This window comes from Ctenocephalides felis, unplaced genomic scaffold (genome assembly GCF_003426905.1).
Source record: "Ctenocephalides felis isolate EL2017-DRISC unplaced genomic scaffold, ASM342690v1 CF-g0.4_SCAFFOLD_03572, whole genome shotgun sequence".
Classification (NCBI taxonomy): Eukaryota; Metazoa; Arthropoda; class Insecta; order Siphonaptera; family Pulicidae; genus Ctenocephalides; species Ctenocephalides felis.
The window spans coordinates 46,675,212-46,696,487 of record NW_020539726.1 but is presented as its reverse complement, the minus strand read 5'-3'; the positions used below and the strand labels follow the sequence as shown (position 1 = coordinate 46,696,487).

The 21,276-nt window shown below is 29.6% G+C and overlaps 4 protein-coding genes across 4 annotated transcripts in view; 3 read left to right on the top strand and 1 right to left on the bottom strand.

Moving 5' to 3' along the window:
* Positions 1–4,027: 4,027 nt before the first annotated feature.
* LOC113388613 (potassium channel subfamily K member 18-like) lies at positions 4,028–10,825 on the bottom strand. Its single transcript, XM_026625976.1, has 10 exons — positions 10,773–10,825; positions 8,860–9,191; positions 7,828–7,975; positions 7,434–7,747; positions 6,102–6,203; positions 5,912–6,039; positions 5,566–5,810; positions 5,323–5,445; positions 5,154–5,253; positions 4,028–4,120 (listed from the first exon to the last, which is right to left on the bottom strand). Exons 2-10 carry the CDS (start codon positions 9,002–9,004, stop codon positions 4,028–4,030), a joined length of 1,398 nt encoding a protein of 465 aa, XP_026481761.1. The 5' UTR covers positions 9,005–9,191; positions 10,773–10,825.
* A 5,476-nt stretch (positions 10,826–16,301) lies between these two features.
* Positions 16,302–17,194, top strand: LOC113387950 (sperm-associated antigen 7-like). The gene is made up of 4 exons (XM_026625330.1): positions 16,302–16,465; positions 16,531–16,687; positions 16,751–17,004; positions 17,071–17,194. The coding sequence occupies exons 1-4, from the start codon at positions 16,387–16,389 to the stop codon at positions 17,178–17,180; spliced, it is 600 nt and encodes a 199-aa protein (XP_026481115.1). The 5' UTR covers positions 16,302–16,386; the 3' UTR covers positions 17,181–17,194.
* Positions 17,195–17,866: 672 nt separating this feature from the next.
* LOC113388612 (E3 ubiquitin-protein ligase LRSAM1-like) lies at positions 17,867–20,750 on the top strand. The gene is made up of 8 exons (XM_026625975.1): positions 17,867–18,002; positions 18,272–18,514; positions 18,939–19,029; positions 19,149–19,238; positions 19,780–19,914; positions 19,977–20,232; positions 20,296–20,542; positions 20,604–20,750. Exons 1-8 carry the CDS (start codon positions 17,922–17,924, stop codon positions 20,748–20,750), a joined length of 1,290 nt encoding a protein of 429 aa, XP_026481760.1. The 5' UTR covers positions 17,867–17,921.
* LOC113388611 overlaps positions 20,750–21,276 on the top strand; it is a 10,857-nt gene continuing 10,330 nt past the window's right edge. Inside the window, exons 1-2 of the mRNA XM_026625974.1 lie at positions 20,750–20,885; positions 20,949–21,019. Of these exons, the coding sequence (XP_026481759.1) occupies positions 20,750–20,885; positions 20,949–21,019 (207 nt within the window). The remainder of the gene's footprint in view (positions 20,886–20,948; positions 21,020–21,276) is intronic.

Here is a 21,276-nt window from a genome sequence, read left to right as displayed (position 1 = left end):
ATTACAAGAAAAAAAAGCAAAAAAAGAAAAAAAAAGCATTTACATGATGTACCCCCCTAAGATCCACCATGTAAATACTTTAACTTCATAGGTTCCCAGCACTATGAAGCTTATAGAGGAGTGCACTTATAAAGTTCATAAATTTGTGTATTAAGTATTGTTATATGAATTAATTTTAAATAATTGTGAAAAAACGCAAAATCTATGCGAACTGGAAGGTCCTTGCCGTCTTCCCCACCCATTTTTAAAATAAAAAATAGTGAACTACCAGCCTAATGTATTCTAGCCTAATTTTAACTTAATAATATATCCATGTGTACGTCTTCCAATTTTGTAGGCAATTTTCTGGTTGGTTCTAATCTTGTATGTATCTTCATCTCGTATGGATCTTGATCTTGATGTTTCACTGTATGTATCTTGATCTTGAACTATATCTTGATCTTGAATTGTGAATATTAAGGTTTTGCACTGTATATATCATGATATAGCACTGTACACAACACTGTCTGGCACTGTATATGACACGATTTTGCCCAAGATATATCTTATTTATAATATGTATATAAATCCGTCCACGAATCAAATATAAAGAATGAACAACGTAAATGGGGCCCCGATGAAATAATATAGAAAATGATTGCGAAAAAACTAATATCCTCTTATCTATCTTAGCAAGTAAGATAGATATCTTAATATAACAAAATAATATAGAAAATGATCGCAAAAAAACTAATATCTTCTGATCTATCTTAGCAAGTAAGATAGATATCTTAATATAACAAAATAATATAGAAAATGATCGCAAAAAAGCTAATATCTTATGATCTATCTTAGGAAGTAAGATACTCATCTTAATATAACGTTCTCCTGGCGCTCCTGATGATAAAGTGGTCCATCCTACTTAGTAAAGTGATTTATCTTGGTAAGAAACAAACTTATCTGAATATAACAAACGTTTTCCTGGTCGTGTGCGCTCCTGGTTGCAAAGTGGTCCATCCTACTCTTGTACACTGGTTACCACCAACGTCCTGGTAAACATTCTTACGTTCTAGTAATAGTAATAGTGTTTTCAGGATCTATTCCTCCGGTAACTTCTGTGTTCAACCTAAAATTAAAATTTTATTTAATTCTATCAAGATTAAAAAGATTTGTATATAGCTCAGAGTTTCGTACCATCTCACGAACATTGCCAAGTTTAACTACTTATAAATTCAGCATTCCTCTACCAGGAGACTCATTGTGCGACCAATAAAAGTAAAGTTAATTCATGAAATTGTGTTCATTACATTGCGACACGAAAAGTAATTAAATTAACTTTTTAAAAAAATATAACTGAATGTTATAAATCTATAAAAAAGTTACTTCTTTCCATGGGCCACTTAGCAAACCAATAAAAGATTAAATTTAATAATAATTATAAAAATAATAGCACAAATAATATTAATTATTAAATTAAGTGCATGGGGTTGCGGTGCTTCTGGGAAAAACAACGCAGGGGCCCATACACTCAGGGATATAAAACAAAAATTAATCAATTAATAAATTAAATTTAAATGTGAAACCCGACTACTTGGACCTGCCGTGGGGGGTAGGCGGCAGGAACGTAGCTTCAAACGCGCAATTTTCATCATAATACGTTCGTTCGTTTTTCGAAAATTAAAAAAAAAGTGTGTACCATGTACTCGAAATAACGCAAAATGGTAAATGAAAAATTACATTTAACACAATACCAAATAAACTAAGTTACAATTAATATCAAAAAAAGTTTAATGCACAATGAGCCTCCGAAGTTATTACTCACTGCACATAGCACTGTTGGCACTGTATAAAATCTGAAAAGAAACGAACTACATTAAAAATTGATTAAACAACTACATTAAATAATTATAACAAGTCAATTGCAAATAATTCCGACATAAGTTCAAATATAAATTTTAATGCTGTAATAGTTTTCTAATTCTAATATTTTTTCATTATTATTGACTTTGTAGTCAAATATATTAGCCATTTTCAATTAAAATGATTTTGTACAATTATTATGCAATATTCATAGTTTAATGTAACGAGACTTAAATATATATATATATATATATATATATATATATATATATATATATATATATGTACTTGCGCTTTCATTTGATTTATTTTTATTATTTTATTGTATTATAATTAAAAAAAAAATTTGAAAACCGTTTTTATTTATATCATTGGATGTACACTACTTTCTATATTTTAATATAATTTTGGCCGAAGTGTTATTTCAAAACCATTAACATCAACTCTATGGCAAAAATTATTTTGAAATAGAAAAAATAATATAAATCGATTTATATAAATAATGAACAGTTCCATTTTTTTATTTATAATTCACTAAATAAAATTAAATAAATCAAAACACAAGCAAACACCATGCATAAATCATATATTCAAGAAACTACTTGAAAGAAGTTTTGGAATAATATTAATTATTATAATTGACTTACCATTCAGTGTAGTATCACCACGAGGTCCCAACACAAAATGAGTTAACATGGTTTCTGCGCAAGCTTTTATGGGGGCAAAAAGGCGCCAAAACAATATAAATCGTTACCCGTTAATAGCTATACTCGCTTATGTCGTTACCAACATATTCAAAATCAAATTCAAATTCAAATCTTATATTTTTGTCATAGTGTTTGGTTGTTATCTTATCAATAAATAGTTTTGGGTATTAGGCAATTGATAGCGCTAGTGTTGGCAAAATCACAGATAACCTGTCATTGTTTATTTACATTTGGAGTTTTGAAGAAAATAAACAAATAAATTCAGTCTTAAAAGAATTTGAATATCTTTTAGAAAGATCATAGTGATTATATGGATACATATACCTAATTTTAATTAAGTCATAATTTAGTACATTAATATAAAGTGAATCTCTGGATTTTCCTTTTGAAATTGTATGTTATTTGTCAAATTAATTACTCAATGTCTATCTTTGTAGACAGATTGTAATTTATAAGAAAATAAAAAAAATAAAAAATTTGTGTACTTGGTATGAAATTATATACACTAAAGATGAAATTAAATTTTGAAATCATGTTCTATTATACATGTATATATACCTAACATTATGTATGCATTTAAACGTGATATATGCTAAACAACATGTACATCAATTAACTTATTCTATTTGTACCTTACCTTACAAGTTACAACTGTCGTAAATACCGCTTTCACATAGCGAAAAAGTGTTGCAGATGAGAGAACAGTTTTGACACAAATATGTACACAATAAGCCAGTGGATGTCCTTTGATCTACAGTAAATGTATTATTGTTGTCAAAATGAAATTAATTAAATAAAATATAATTAACTAGATGACTCGACAGACGTTGTCCTGTACCCATGTCTGCAATTTTTTAATATACTAATATTTGCCGGTTACCTACAAATAATTATTGTTTTTTAAATTACTCTTCAATTTAAATTACTCTTAATTTACTCTAAATAAAATGATAAGTCTCAATTCCCACACTATATTGGAAATTGAATTCTTTTAAACGGTATAACATAACCATAACCACAACATTACACTGGTACTTCATGATGGATTAAATTAATTTATCTATTTAAAAAGCAAAAAAGGAAAATGTGAAAGATAACATAAATCGAAAACACAAAAATGAATTAAAAATGCACCTAACCTTTTAAGTAATTGATCGCAAATGCTCAGGGGCCGGAATGAAACAGAGTGACAATATAGAAAACGTAATAACCCACATCATTTTAACACACCAACACATGCACAGATACAAATCATCAATTTATTATTAATATTTGTTAACGGACTGACTCGGTTATTATGTAAATAATGTTATTGTCATGTTATTATGTTTATTAGAATTTAGTTTTTTCATGCAAATCCCTGTTAAGAAATTTTCTTCATGTAAAAACTATTTATTCAACAAGAACAAATTCGTTTAACAAATAAATAAATAGAATCGTATTAACTAATTATTAATAACTAAATAAATAAATATTTATATTTAATTGTCTTCTGTCTCCGGTTGGTTTTTTTTACACTGAAAGAGTCGCACGACTCCTCTTTTTATTGACCTCATATTGTGTATCACTTGTTCCTAAAAATTAGAAATATAATATACAGAGTGTCCAAGAACTCTACGTCAAGCCGAAACGGGGTGATAGTATTGACCTTAACCCCTTAACGCACAGTTTTTTTTTGAAAAAAAAAAACGGCCAAAAATAATTAATTTTTTTTAATGTAAAAACACAAACTTTAGCATATTGTTCCGGCAAAAAAAAATCAAAATTGATCAAAATTTTTAGTTTAATTTTGGATTTTGATCCACAGTGCAGAAAAGAGCTAAATATGCAATGTTACACGTCCATCGACTTTTTTATTTTACTAATTTACAATTACTATTTCGTGAAAAACATTATCAGTAATAAATATTACACATGTATCGACTCTATTTTCTTTTCTTTTTTCCTATGCTATCCCTTTCAGAACAACACCCGGCGCAATATCTTGTGGCAGCATCTTTTTGTAAATTTAATCCTATATAAATGATAACGAGCGTGCAAGTTTAGGGGTTAACTGTCCTGATTTTTTTTAAAAAAAAAAACGTCACGCACACGTATTATACAACGTTATATGGAAATTATGAGCTTATAAGTGCATCTTAAGACTTTGGTAAACTGTGACCGTTTGTCGGACATTGTGGTTAATTTCTATTAATTTCGTTCATTTAAACTTTAGAATCATAGCCGTGAATAACATTTTTAAGACCATAGTGATAAATAAGCACACAATTGCCCCAAGTTTTCAACAATTAAAACTTTTTGTTGGAGTGTATCATTGCTTTCGACTGTGGTCCTAATAGTACTAGTGACGTTATTCACGATTACGGTTCCAAAATTTAAATGAACAAAATTAAAAATTAAAATTAACCATAATGAAATACTATAACCAAAAAATGATTATAATTACACATAATTTCCAAACAATGGGGATAGTTTTTTTCTAATTTTTTCAGGACACTGAAGGTCAATACTTTCACTTTGTTTCGGTTTGAGATTGAGTTCTGGGATACCCTATATATATATATATATATATATATATATATATATTATAATTATAAGTATTATTACCTGCATCAAATTAAAGCACATGGCAATCAAAGCCATACCCAACATCAAATACATAGCGCACAGGATGAAACTAAGTTCCAAACCCTTTTCGGAAGTTATTCTTTAATTTGAATATTAAATTAATATAAATTTATAAAATAATTTATAAAACTAAATTTTATCAATCTACCTATCCCCTGGTACAATATCACCAAATCCAATCGAACTTAGAGAAATAAAACAGAAATAGGACCCGTCCACACTGTCCCAATCTTCCCAACGGGAGAACAGACAGGAACCAAAAATAATATACCTAAAAAATAAATGACAAAATAAGGGGCTGATTGTCAGATGACATAGAAATGTTATGTCGCATCTACAAAGTAAGATTCTTACTTTGTAAGATTCCTTTATCTTTATCCCTTTATCTTACCCGACCATTATGGCCAAACACAAAGTGATGGGGACAGAAACCCTTTCGTACCGATCCAAACCTGTCCTTTTGCCATCCTCGTACTCCTCGTCATCAAAGTCAAGTTCTTCGTCCCAGTAAGTGGACGATGTTGAAGCCGAAGTCGATTTGGAACTGTGGGAAGTCATCTCCATTTCGATGCCGTTCAGGTAGAGATTAGGACGAGACATTCCTGCTTGGGAGGAACGTTCCAAGTAATTGCGCAGCTGAGGAAGAAAAAATGAACTAGTTGCACGTAGCATTATATAATAGACAATTTCAATGAATTATATATATACATATATATTTAAATGATTTTCAATTTTACCCTCCATTCGTTGGCATCGGCGTTGCTCGCCCTCCTGCGCATCGCCCTTCGCCTTGCAACACTCGGACAGACGCGACACAAACAGCACTTGGCGTAGATCCATTTGAAGCATCTTGCCAATATATCACCTGAATAATCAAATAATTACACCAAAATAACATGACACGAATATCATTATCATTATCATTACCTATATTCGATAAATATAAAAGAAATAAGGGCATGCCCACGATGGCGTACAGTATTGTTGCCACTTTGCCCCATTCCGTGCGAGGAGAGATGTTGCCGTAACCTGGAAAAGATATAATACACACAACATGAACAATACTACATACTCTGTACGGATCACAGGTATGTACTCTAAGAAAGGCCGGCAAAAACTATCCGGAGAGTATTGGAAATGTGGTACTGATGAAGATAAGGTAACACATGAAGAAAGCGGTTGAAGATAAAACTCTACTGAGTACGATCCTGAAAAGGAAAGTGAACTGTATCGGACACATTCTGCCAAATGACTGCCTTCTACGAAACAAGAATAAGCTCATATTCTGAAATTACAGCATCGTCTTCTCATAATTCTTCATCATGTTTACGATCAGGATATTTCATTAGTAACGTTTACCAAGTAAAAAAATTTTGAACTAGTGGTGTATGGCATCGTGCTTTAAGGCAAATTGCTGGAACTTCCCGTACCGTAATATTCGAGAAATTTTAAACGTTTTCAAATATATTATTACAAATACTGTAACTTTGATTATTTTTGCTATCTTGTTATATCTGAGCAAATCAAATGTAAATCATAAATCTATTTATCTCCAGAAAGAACATTAACAATCGTCATTTCATTTCGAATTCAATTTCAAAAAAAAATAGTTGCCTAATTTACACAAAATAGAAAAAGTATAGTCACAGTATAAACGCATTTGCTAATAATTCTGTGCGACATTTTCACTTATACTGTGCTTAGCTTGGCGTCATTTTCACGCGCCCAAAAACGTGGTTGAAAAAATGCAGATATACAAAACACACACACACACATACACACACATTAATTTCTTCTGAGGTATGCTAGTAAAATATTCAGAAACCTTCGAAGCGTCGAGAAATGCAAAAATTTTCATTTTCGATTTTCGGCCCATTACTATAACTACCCTACGGGAAGTTAATAAAATCAATAAAAATAGAAAAAGTATGCTGCTGACGACCAAATTTTCATATTACTAATAAAAATAGAAAAAAGTAGTATCAACTGATAAACAAACCCAATATCATCATTAAAAAATAAAAAGGGACTCTACTGACAAGCAAACTTGTCAAAAAAGTTTGACCGACAAGCAAAGTTAAATTATTAACTTTGCAGAAAAAAGAGCGCCTGCACAACGTATAAAATGTGTATGAAAAAATAAGGGATTAATGGTAATGAGAATAATAAAAAGGGAGAAAAAAGGAATCATTGATTAGATTTGTGTTACTCTATCTACTCACACCACGAACAGACTACTATTTAAGTCCATTATCTCACCTATAGTAGTAATAACAGTCAAAGAATACAAGAACGCCCCAGAAAACGACCACACGGTCTCCTCGTGCTCATCATCAGCACCACCAGCACCACCAGCACCACCAGCACCCGCATCATCGTTTCCAGCGGCTTCGCCGACTGCACCTGCACCTCCGCCGGCCGCTGCCGAAGTCGCTTTCGGCGACGACGACGACGACGACGACGGCGGCGGCGGCGGCGCCTTCTTCGCCGGTTTCGAAGGGCTAAAACCCGACCATCCACCACGAGCGGCCGTCACCACCGTTCTCTGGTAGGACAACAATTCAGAAGAAACTCTGGCAGGCAAAAGATATACCAAGTAAATTTATGTTGGTAAAATAATTCACGTTCGATGTTATTCATGTTACGTACGTACATATCTCTGAAGACTGTCTCGTTGAAGGTGTTCTGTTGGCAACAGGACACCAACCAGAGTCGTTCCACCACTGAATTTCGTGCTCTGGTCATCCCTGCCCATAGTTGGAGGACGTCCCCGCCTTCGATGGCTATGAACATGAACGCTCCTGAACAAATAATATAATTGTCTGTCATGTATCATATATTATTTATAATAGACACCAGTAATCGTAAATCTTGTTAGTCTCAATTAGTGAAATATTATGTGTGGGAAGGGAAGATCTAGTAAGATATCAAGCGTATTTATTTTTCACCTGAATTAAAAATAAATCAATTTTTTTAAAAAAAATTCGAACTTTCAGCATTTTTTCTTAGTAAAATACAACTGATGTTTAGTTTAAGTATTATTAATATTTTACCATAAGAGGAGAGGGACGTCCAAAAATCCTTAAAGGTTGATCACGTGATTAATCGACGGCCTCTAATCAGAACAATATTGCAGGGGAGTTAAAATTTAGGGCTGTATGTATTATTTACAGACGCCAGTAATGAAGAAATAGGGACTCCACTGAAGAGTAAAATAAATAGCAATGTAAAAGATCAAAAGAGAATTCTACTGACAAGCAAATTGAACAGCGAGATCAAAAATTAGATGATAAAGGACTCTGCTGACGAGAAAATTAAATAAGGGCATAAAAAGGGACTCTACTAACAAGCAAATTGAATCACAATCGAAAAGACAAAATTTAGTTTGGTTTGACCGTATTGTTGTTGTGATCATTTTCGAATTCAATCTAAACAATATGGTAGGAAGGTGAAAATTTAGGGTCGTGTGTATTGTAAGCAAATTGGTTCTAAATATTCAGAAAAATGTTTGTTTTAAAGTTAAATTCAAGCTCAGATAATTATTAATTAAAATTTAGTTAAAAATCTTCACCGACTGAAAGCAAGATAAAAATGATTCGATTACAAAAATGTAAATTACTAAATAGAGATCTGTGGTAGGAGAGTAAAAATTTATGCATGACATTTTTAGATATTTTAGAATTACCTGCTATCGTATAAGAAACTACAAGTCCAATGATTCCAACATTACTGAACATAAAGGCAATAAAGTTCCTCAAGTAGTTCCTCAGCCTCGAAGCCAATGTCTTCTGCTTCACAGGCCTCCTCCTCATCGACACCTTTCTTTCCATTTTTTTTAATTTATATCACTATCACCGACTTTTCAGCACCATTTTATTAATTGAATTATTATTAAATTAATCAATAATTTAAATATGAATAAAAGCATTCATTTTGTAATTGTCTTATTGGTAACTTATTGTTCGTTTTATGGGGATTTTTAACCACTTTTGCATTTTCATAAAATTATATTATGAGCTGGATGAAAACAATTTTGTTAATAATAATAATAAATTATCATAAAATATTTTAACCCAAAAATTTCAGGTAGCTTTTCATACCCAATTTTTACCTCAAAAGTTTGGTGTTAAATATATCTGTAAGTCTATTTTTATTCTACAATAGCCGTGTGCATGTATGTATATTTATATATGACGTATAATAAATTTTCTAATGATTGTTTATTTTCATCCATAATGTAAGTTTTACGATACTCGTCTAATAAAAATCATTTTTATTGGATCGCATTAGCATTTTCTATTTGTATTTGTATCAAGATGAGGATATAGTTTATTATTAAAATCGACATTAAAACGAGATGATTATTTTATAAACGACTCGGAAAATATTTCATTAGGACGATAAAACGGGGACTGAATTCACTTAAAAGATAAATAAACAATTTTAAACCGCTTGTAGATTGTTTGAGACAAATTTTTAAAAGAAAGAGTAACTTTTTCAAATTAATTGAATAGATAATAAGAATTAATTAGGTTAAAATCAAATGTTTTTATATTCAAATATACTTCAATTTAACATATAATAGAACGTTTAAACATAATACAAATTTGTGCATTTATTATAAAGTATAAAGATAAAATTTTATATATAAAAAATACGACAATGACTATTAGTTCATATGCATTACATGAAAACAAAATCTATGAATATGAGAAATGTTCACTAAAAATTTACTAGTGGTGTGAGGCATCTTGCCTTAAGACAAATTGCTGGAACTTCGCGTACAGTAATGAAATATTCGAGGACTATATTGAATGTTCATAAATAGATATTTATAATACTGCAACTTTCATTTTTCGTATTTTATAGACGACGTTTTTATACGTTTATATGCAAAATGAATAAACAAAACTTGATCAAGCGAAGTTAGAATGAAAGACCTTATCTCATATTTCTAAAAATTATGTAAACTGAATTGCAAAATTCTTTATTTTAAGTATATAGACGAGCTTTAGAACTTCAGCTAGAATTAAAATAAAATCAAAATATTCAAATAAAATGTTTTTTAATTGTCTTCGCCAAAAAATGAATCAACACGTCTCCTTATAAAAAGGAACGAATGTTTTTTAAATAATTCAAATCAGTTGACCGGTGCTCCCAAAAACGTCGGCTAAAAATTGTACCCACACATATATACGCTCGTCCATTTTTCCTAAAATGTCAAACTGTTCAGATGCCTCTGAAATGTAAAAATATGTAAAAAATTTCATTTTCGATTTTTGGACAATAATTATAACTTAAATGTCTGATACTAAAAATATAAGAACTCGTAAAAAACATACTGTGTATCAGATTTTCAATTATTACGAATGCCGTTATTAAATTTTTTTGAAGAGAAAAATTGTTTATAAAATTATTATAATCAATTCATTAATAAAAACTAACAAATTTCATTCAACAAGTGCAACAATAATACACGAAAAAAATTTGCAATAATTTGATCAAGGGTAATTTTAAAATTTCACCACAACTTTGATTTGTTATCAACATTTTTTTTTTCAAAATAAAAAATAACAAAGTATCAAATGTAATATTAACTCGTATTTTAATATTGTTAAACATTTCTTAAGCATCACTTATTTTTAGTTCACTCCACAACATGATATTAATATTTTTTTTAATTACTGCACTCATTCAATTCTTAATTAATTGTCTCCGATAATGTTGATGATGATGTCGAAGATGCACCTTTGTCGTGGCAACGTCTTGAAATACTAGGAGTCTCTACGGTGGAGACGGTGGAGACGTCCGACGGTGCGCTCCTCTCTTGTCTTATGTAACTTGTACGCATTGTCAGCGGCGGAGAACCGACACTAACCGGATCGAAAAAAAATTTCGATTTCAAAAAAGTTCATTTTTTGAAATCGGCTTAGCTGTTTTTGAGGTAACGTCGACAAAGGGTCAAAAGTCTTACACACACGCACTCATATCTTATTTTATTTATTTATTTATATTTATCCTATACAATTATTTTCATATCTCAGACAGACAGAGGTGCCTGGTATGAGAGATTATGAAAACAGTTTTCATATTCTATATATACATTTCATTAATATAACATCTATTATAATTAAAATATCTCTATCTTTATATAACTCTTCAGTCTTCTTAGTTTTCAAATTCCTTATAGTATTTCTTTATTTTTCTTTTAAATTTATCGTCATCATTGATCATCCTAATATCGTTTGGCAATTCATTATATATTTTACTAGCGCTCAATATGACATTTTCTCTCAATTTCTTTCTATTGTGTTCAATGTGAAAATTGCTGTGTTGTCTAGTGTAGTGTTCATATACATATATATTGATTTGTGTCTATTGTTGTACTTGTTTTAATTCTGTATATTAATTTGCATTTTTCTATTTATATTATTTTTTTAAGTGAAAGATTATTTGTTTCTGTCTGTAAGTATCTGGTGGGTGTTATATGTGGAAAATTGTATGCTATTTTTGTGGCTTTATTCATTATTCTCTGTATGTCATTTATAGGTTAGCTTTAGTTGTTTGGCTCCATGTTGTTGTTCCATGTAAAATTATAGGTAGTATTTGCGTTTTAAGAATTATTAACTTCCCGTAGGAAAGTTATAGTAATGGGCCGAAAATCGAAAATAAAAATTTTTGCATTTCTCGACGTTTTGAAGGTTTCTGAATATTTTACTGGCATACCTCAGAAGAAATTGATGTGTGTGTGTTTTGTATGTCCGCACAGAATTATTTGCAAATGCGTTTAGACTGTGACTATACGCAAGCACTTTTTCAATTTTGTGTAAATTATTAGGCAACTATTTTTTTTGAAATTGAATTCGAAATAAAATGACGATTGTTAATGTTCTGGAGATAAATTGATTTATGTTTTACATTTGATTTGCTCAGATATAACAAAAAATAGCAAAAATAATGAAAGTTACAGTATTTGTTATGATATATTTGAAAACATTTAAAATTTCTCGAATATTTCATTACGGTATGGGAAGTTTTAGCAATTTGCCTTAAGGCACGATGCCATACACCACTAGTCTTATTTTTTTTTATAAAATAGTGGATCCTTTTCAAAGCCCCGATTAATGTTCCTATCTTTCTTTTTATTTTGTTTATATGTTCTGTCCATGTCAGTTTTGCATTTATTATCAGTCCTAAGTATTTTATGCTTTCCACTTTTTCTATTTCTGTATTATTTACTTTCTATATGCTCTCCAAAGTTGGTCTTATTCGATTCAGAATGACTTGAAATGTCGAGAAGAAAATATAAACTTAGCAAATCGGATTTTCTGGCGAAAACATAAACTTCACCTGCGAGAAGTTAATTAAATCTAGATATTGAGCGAGCTCCGTATCAATGTAGGAAAAATGTGTTTCTATCCTGCGTGTTTTCAAGTGTGCATATGCGAATACACACATGAGCAAACATAAATATACACAAGTGTATATATATATATATATATATATATATATATATATATATATATATAGTGAGGTGTATTCTTAGAGCGAGTACAAAGCACAAAATGCGTCAAAATAGAATTCGTTGCATGCGAAAAGAGGAGCTCCATAGCCAACGAACTGTTTCATTTACTCTAAGGCAGTTCTAATTGTAGAAATAACCAACCATCAAAAAGGTGGATATATATATATATATATATATATATATATAATTAATACAAATTCTTATAGAATAATAAAGGTGAAGTATTCTTCGCGAAAGATATTTCTAAACATGCATATGTTTCACTAGTAAAATGAAATATGAACATAAGATAAAATGGAGTGTGCAGAATTTTAGAAAATTTAAAAGAAATTTTAACTATATATTATAATTGATATGTGTTGGAATAAGTCGTAAACATATTAATACAAAAACTAAACAAATGCACTAAGTCAGCTTGATCAAATTATAGTCTAGTCTAATTATAAGCAATACGGTGTACTAAAAAAGTCTATGTTTTTGCGCAAAAATTTGTTCTGGGGATTAAAAATCCGAGTATGTAGGATTTTCGCAAATTTAATAAGCTTTTTAACTATATAATTATTTTATATGTTTTGGAACGAGTTAAAAATATATTATCACAAAAACTAAAAAATGCTCCGGATTTAGAATGAACAAATCTAATGTAAGCAATATGGTGTTTTGAAACTTCAATTTTAAAGAATTTTTCGTGCAAATTTTGTTCAAAAAATTTCCAAATCGAGTATGCAGGATTTTAGCAAATTTTATATGTTTTAAACTATATATAATAGTTTATATATGTTGTAATAAGTTACAAACATATTAACGCCAAAACTAAACAAATATACTAAATTAGATATAGTCACGTCTATGCAATATGGTGTGTTGAAAATTCCAAGATTAAGTATTTTTTGTGTAAAATTTTGTACCAAAAGTTACAAAATTGTATATAAAAATTTTTAGAAATTAAATTAGCTTTTTAATTATATATAATAACTTAGTTTAACTAAATTAGTTATAGTCTAAGCGATATATGGTGTTTTAAAAACTCAAAATTTGAATATTTATCGTGTAAAGTTTTGAATTTTTTTTATCTATGGCCTAAGCTTTTAGCTATAGTTTTAGGTTTTTATCTTATGATTTAGAGAAAGTTATAAGTAAGAATTAATTTTATTATATTGTAAGTGTCTAAACTTGAAAGCCACAAAATATAAATAAATATTAAGTATAAGTTTAGATAAAATTGAGATTCAAAATTATCTTATACCATAACATAAAATTAACAGTAAATACTAAACTCGAATTTGGATCTTCGAGCTCTTTTCAACGACATGTCTTACGTGAAAAAGTGTTTGAGATTTGCCTAGTGGCAAGTTGCGTTTTTAAAGAGATAATAAGGATATCTTGAAATATCTACCTCTGTTATTAGCAAATCGACAAAAAATGTATGAGCCTTAAGATAGGTGAGTTTATTTTGACGTACGATTAATATTAAATAATTATGAAATTATCACATAAACTATTTTAAATTTTATATCTTGGATGAATATCCAAAGAAAGTACAATGAACCTTTTATTTCGGTTTTCTGCCAAAAAAATAGGAACGCATATGTATCGAGAATGAAAACAGAATTAAATATGAATACGATATACACTTATAAATGTTTTATATATGTATAATATATACAGTAATAGTGTGTATATTGGTATTTAGAGGTGTTGTGTGATATTTTTTTCGTTTGAAGTGTTCTGCCAATTTTTGTGTTGAAGATTTATTTCAACTCGACCAAAGAAAACATTTCAAATATCGTGTTTCTATCATTGTGAAACCTAGTAGAGGCTAACTAAATATATACATACATATATATATATATATATATATATATATATATATATATATATATATATATATAAATTTCGAATGAGTTGCTAACAAAAAATATATCAATACAAAAAACTAAATCCTTCGATTCGATTTATTTCCTACTAAAATATAAATAAATAAAGTGTACATATTTGTTTATATTAACCACAACATTATTATATATTACATGAACTACTAGAGTTTATTAATTCGCTCGTATTTATATTGAAACGCTCGCGTATTTATAATAAAAGTTTACAAATTTAAATAAAACTAATTGACATATTTACAAATATGTCGAACACTCCGAACAACATCTGGCATTTAGTTCACTTGCGGTTCATTTCGAAAATTGTTTCAGTTCCAATGGAATTTATTTATTTCTGAATTGAATTATATTATAAACCTAAATATTTATCAAAAAATCAGCTCACATACGCACACATATACATTTTCCAAATTTGTTCTCATGATTCGGTTGACGAGTTGATTTGAAACAAATTAAATTTAATACAAATGAAATTATGATTCGAATGATTCGAATTGACACATTGTTAATTACTAATCAGAAGCTTATCGTTCTTGATACGATTCGAATCGAGTAAGATGCGATTCGAAACAAATTATTACGAAACAGTTGACACTATAGTTATAACGATAAGTCGAATCAATACCAATCGATTTCAATCCCCTATCCCCTATTTTACGTATAATTTGACCCGATGTTCCGTAGAAAAGTCGTAAAAATAATCCCGAAATACAAACAACAGTTTTGTTTTGTGAGATTTAACGATCCCATTCTGCTCCATTCTGGTCGAGTGCCATTTAATTTCCTCTTCTTCGTGTTTAATTGGTAAAATGAATCGGGCACACGTTTCGTTTCGTTTCGTTTTCGGTTACGTTTCGACGCCTCAGTGTTTGAAATTTAAGTTTTAACGGCGGCAGTTAAAATCTTGCAGGAGAAATAATAATAATACTCGAACGTAAAATTAAACAGATGTAAATAATAGGTCTGTATATATATATATATATATACATATACATATATATATATATATATACTAGCTGGCCTGCAAATCGCATGATACATTTTCAATGCATCCCTTTTGTCATAAAATTATTTATTACATTTTTTGTATATTTTACTCAATGTTCCGGGGATATGGAATGTCCTCTTCTTCCGGAACTACTGATGAACATTATGCATTTATACTCTTAATTATATATTTCAAAATTTAAAAAAATCATTATTATTATGTAGGAGATTTCACCAATAATGAAGTCAAAAGCACTCTAGAAATTCAATTGTTTGTATTATATGTATATATTACATATATATATACAAAATGCAAAAATAAATATTGAAGTATTTTTGAGAATTAAAATTTAAATACGTGTTATATTAAACACGAATATATTATAAATTACTTTCAATTTATAATAGTTAATAAATATATTACATGTGTTTTTAATAAATAAAAATCAAACTGAAATAGAAATGAAATTTGAAAATCGCGGTTAAAAGTGACACTAGCGTCATCCATAGACAAAGTTGCAACTTCGTGTTATTTTTGTTTTACTAACAAGTGTATGTCAAAATAATATAAAAATAAATATTTATTAACAATTATAACTCTTTATCGCTCAAATTAACTACTAATTTATGTGCGGTTTATTATTTAACTCGAAAAAAATAAATTTTAGAAATATTTTTAAATTATTACAATAAAATTTTTCATATAACCATTTTTAACCTAAACCTGCTGTAGTAAACTGTCAAAAATAATAATATAAATCAATTAAACTGATAATTTGAATAAATAATAAGCAATTTATAAATAAACATGGATTTGTTGGGTTCAATTTTAAATTCGATGGATAAACCACCATCAATTAGTGAAAAACAGAAAGAAGCCATCAAAAGTAAGAAAAATGCATATGCAAACAATACAAATCGGGTTAATATTTCAATTATTTTTTTTCTCCAGAGCAAAAATTGGAGCTGGAAAAACGACAGAATGCAGAAAAAGAAAACCTTCGCAAATTCAGAATCAAAGTCGAAGAAAAAATCAACCAGTTCCTCAAAGATGATACAAAAACAAAATACGAATTCCAACCCATGGATAAAATTTTTAGAAGCATTATGTAAGCCCTGTACTATACATATGTATTCCTTATTATTCATTCATAATTATATTTAATTTCTAGTCACGAGGTTTGTGAAGTGGCAGGTTTGCCTACGCAAAGCGAAGGCATAGATGAGGAGCGACACATCATAGTGTACAAAGCAGAGCACTTTCCCTTACCTGCAAAGAGTGAAGAAAAAGCACGAGAACCAAGCCCAGAACGAACAGAACCTATTCAAGAACCTGCTTCAAACTATAGAAACAAGTATGCTCATTTAATTAACAACGATGATATGAAAGCGAGGAGCACCATGGCTAACACTACATATGGAATAGGTAAACAATATAAATGACTCTTCATTTGTTTTACTTTATATAAACCAAATGTTGTTCTCTTTCTAGTTCCGAGTGAGAATAAAAGGGATGTGAGATCTATCGAACAAACTATGAAAGACATCAGAGCCAGAAAGCGCTTGAAGAAAGAAGAAACTTATAAAGATGAAGCGTCTTAGGATAATTTTGTTGTTGTTGTTGTTCTTGTTTTTGATGTGTGATTGTTATTGTCATAAAGTGTTTGCGCTCATTTCATGTATATAGTTACCATTATCATGATAATAAAGCAATGTCATAGATTTATGTATTTTAACTTGGAATAGATATTCTTACACATATTTTAAAATTATTAACAACTGAATATATATTTAAAACTATTAATTACCACAATCAGTTAATCAGAATGTCTGTAAAAAATTTCAAAACTAACTAGAACCACGAATAATGCAGTTTGTGCAGAAAACAATGCAAAAATAAAACTCAAACTTTTATATTACTTTATCATAATTTCATTGAAAATATTACAGATCTGGATATTTGATGATGATTAAAAAATGCAATCAATTATTATTTGTATGAAGAAAGAATACGCGTTTATCAAAAATCAATTTCTACCCTTTTTTTCCACATTACAAAGATTCTCGTTTTCTCTTCAAATATTTAAGTCTAATTTTCTACCGTCATATTTTTTAACAGTTTAAATTACCCGCCTTACCATCATTTTCTCGTCTGGCAACACTATGAACTAAACGTCAAATGGCAAACTGTCAAAATGTAAAAACAAACAAGACATAATAAATAATGTGTATAAGTTTTTCTATTCACTATTTACGGTCATGTGATTATTATAATAGATAACAAAAGTTTTAAAAATGTAGTCGATAAAAAAAATATTAATAAAATAAATTATAAATGATTGAATGGGGTGCACTATCGATAAAGGAATGGCACCGTCGAAAAATAAAGAACTTAAAGCTAACTTGGAACATAAATTATACCTGGTAATGTATAATTTAATATACTATAGTATTATTATAGTCTATTTTGTCATTTTGTGTATATTAACTAGGCAATTTGTCCACAAAATGTACAGTTTTGACGAATTTATTGCTGATGTGTCTAAAGAAGTTTCACTTCAGAAAATTTTAAATTGTTCTTGCTTGTTGGGTATCGTTTAGAAGGTCTCGACGAGTAGAAAACGATTTTCACAACAAAAAAAATGATTATATTGTAATAAAAAACTTATATCATTTATCTATTTATTTTTTAGGCTAGAGAGAACCCAGAGCCTGTCTTTGATTTATCAGAATGCGATTTAAAACAAGTGCCTCAGGGAATATTCACTTTGTGCAAAGTCTTTCGCAAAGAAGTTCTACTCCTGCACAATAATCGTCTTAGTAGTTTAGACAACGGAGGATCAATAAACGATTTAAACTTATTAACCATCTTAGATCTACACAAAAATTTATTAGTTACTTTGCCGCAGTCAATAAATGTGCTAACTAATCTCAGGGTGAGAAAATATATTATAAAACTTATTTATAAAAAACATTTTTAATGAATTTGTAGTGCACGAGCTTAAGGAATTTCAAAAAATTTACATAGTGTGTATTAGTTATGTGAAAAAACTGTAAAACTTTTGAATGAAGTAATTTATGTTTGAAAATGTTAGATTTGCAAAAAAAAACAGTTAAAAAATAAATACATTTGATATCTTACTATACCCCTCCCCCACGTGATATTTCGTGATTTTTTGTCAAACCCCCCTCCCCCTAAAAACCTCACGTGATTAATGGATGCCCCCAAAGGTCTTTTTCAATAGAATACGAATACTGAAATAAGTTTATACACAAATGCACACACACACGCATACTCACGAGAAAACATAACATTAGCAAATTCTTTTTTTGCATTAATACAATCGGTATTTTTTTTAGGAATTATATTTAAACAACAACCGTTTAAAAGTTCTACCAAACGCAATATGTGATCTTTACAATTTACAAATATTAAATTTGAACGAAAACTGTCTGAAAAACTTACCAGACAATTTGGAAATTTGCAAACACTCCAAGAACTTTCCCTACGAGGAAACGATAAATTAACAGAATTGCCTTATAAATTATGCATTTGTAGAAATTTAAAAGTAATTAGTTTGGATTGCGATAGAATCAAAGAGCCTCCAAAGGCTGTAATCGAAAATGGGGTCGATTGTATAAGGAAATATTTTGCTGAAAGTAAGTATTAAATAAGAAATTGAAAATATTTGAATTATGATTGATTTATGAAATGTGATTTTATTTTAGAGCATAATATTATATATAAAAAGATGAAGCTGATGGGGATTTATATAAAAAGAGTACAAGGATGAGTATTCCAGAGGCAGCTATTTAACATTGAAAGTATGTAATGGAAATTTAAGGAATAAACTTTTCACCTATATTTAAATGAAAAATTAACCTTGTCATTTGTCCATAAATATACACTTTTTACCAATTTGTAGCAGAGGTGTCTAAAGAAGTTTACTTAAAAAATTTTAGATTGTATCATTTATGAATCCGAATATTGAAATGAATTTACAACACACACACAGTATATATAAATATATATATATATATATAACATTTATTTTCATCAGGAACAAAAGCAAGCTGACTTTTTAGCATCGAGAAACAGAATGAAGAAATTTTAAACAAGAGTTAGAAATTAGAGAGGCTGAAAGATTAAAAAAGAAAAGGTTTGTGTATTTTTTCATTATTAATTAATATTAGATAATAGGAGATGATATGTTTTTCATTTCGCAGTTTTTAAAAGAGTTGGTAGCACAACAAGACCTATTAGAATCGGAGGTACGAAAATTCCAAAAACTGAAAGACGAGGATAGAAAAAAGTTCGTTGATGATCTACTGGCAGGTAAATGTTAAAATATTACTTAATGCATTTACGTACGTAGCTATTTCAACTTTTTTTCTCAGTGGAAATAAGAACTGACAACATCGTCAGGCAGCTTCTGGCGATCAAACATTCCGAATCATTTCATGAACAATTCTCACAATTGCAACATGAAGAAGAGGAAAGGCTTTTGCAGATTTTCAGAGAAAGGAATCACGACGAATTGCGAAAAAAAGATGTTTTACTTTCTATGGAACAAATGTTGCTGCAAGGAGACATAGAAATATTTTCCAGGAGAAGTTGTGAATTGGACACTGTTAAAAATCATGTCATAGAAAGGTCCGTTGTAAAATTCTCTTCACCTACACATGGTTAGTGTTTTAATTATTTAATTTTCTACAGTGAATTAGAGACAGGTAAAATGATAGATTCTCATCTGTGCAAACGGGACACGAGACAGAATGAGCTGATTGAAATTCTGCAAAGGGATGAACAAATGCAAAGGGAGTGCCTTTTAAAATTATTAGCAAACAGAAACGACTGCGAAAGCTGGTGCCTGGTACAGAGACTACGTCTAGTCGAGACCCAATTGAGTGAGCTGACCAAGCTGGAACTCGAGAAGAGGAAAATGCAAAATGATAGCACACTGGTAATAAAAGATATAAAACATACATCATAATAGTAATTTATTTATGTGTGTAATATTGCAGAACGATTTGTCCGAAATGAGAATGGAGCTTGCAGCTCATTTAATCGAGTTGCTTCTGAAAGGGGATGAGCGCAAACAAAAGCTGGTGAAGACAATTCAGGACATCGACAGAGAGCAAGAAAAATTCTTCAAGGAAGATTTGGGTTGATGAGATTCCAACAATTGATGGATTCGATGCCAGAGTGCTTCCGCGAAACCAATTTGGATGTGGCTCTGATGCAAATTTTATTATCTGAAGGGCTATTAAACTATTTGCCTTATTTTGGACGCCTCATGGACATCGGTGAGATAAAGATCAATCACAAGTTGTTAATATAATAAAATTATGTTTTTTTTTTTTTTTTAGTATCAAATGACACAATGAAGATAACATACGAGTATATTCGTGAAGCCGGTATTAAAGATGAGAAGCCCAAGGCGATAATGAACGCCATAAGAATTTATAACCAAGAACGGATCGGAATTTGTATTCAAATCTAAAGAACTCACCAGAGATGAAGTTCAGACTCCGACAGCTCCTGCAGTTGTTGGGTCACCGAGTTGTTCAAATATTATTACAAACGATAATGGCATTAATGCAGAAACCTCAGTAATGAACTCTGAGTGCGTTATTTGTATGGATCAGGAGGTCTGTTATATAATATAATGACATATATATATATATATATATATAT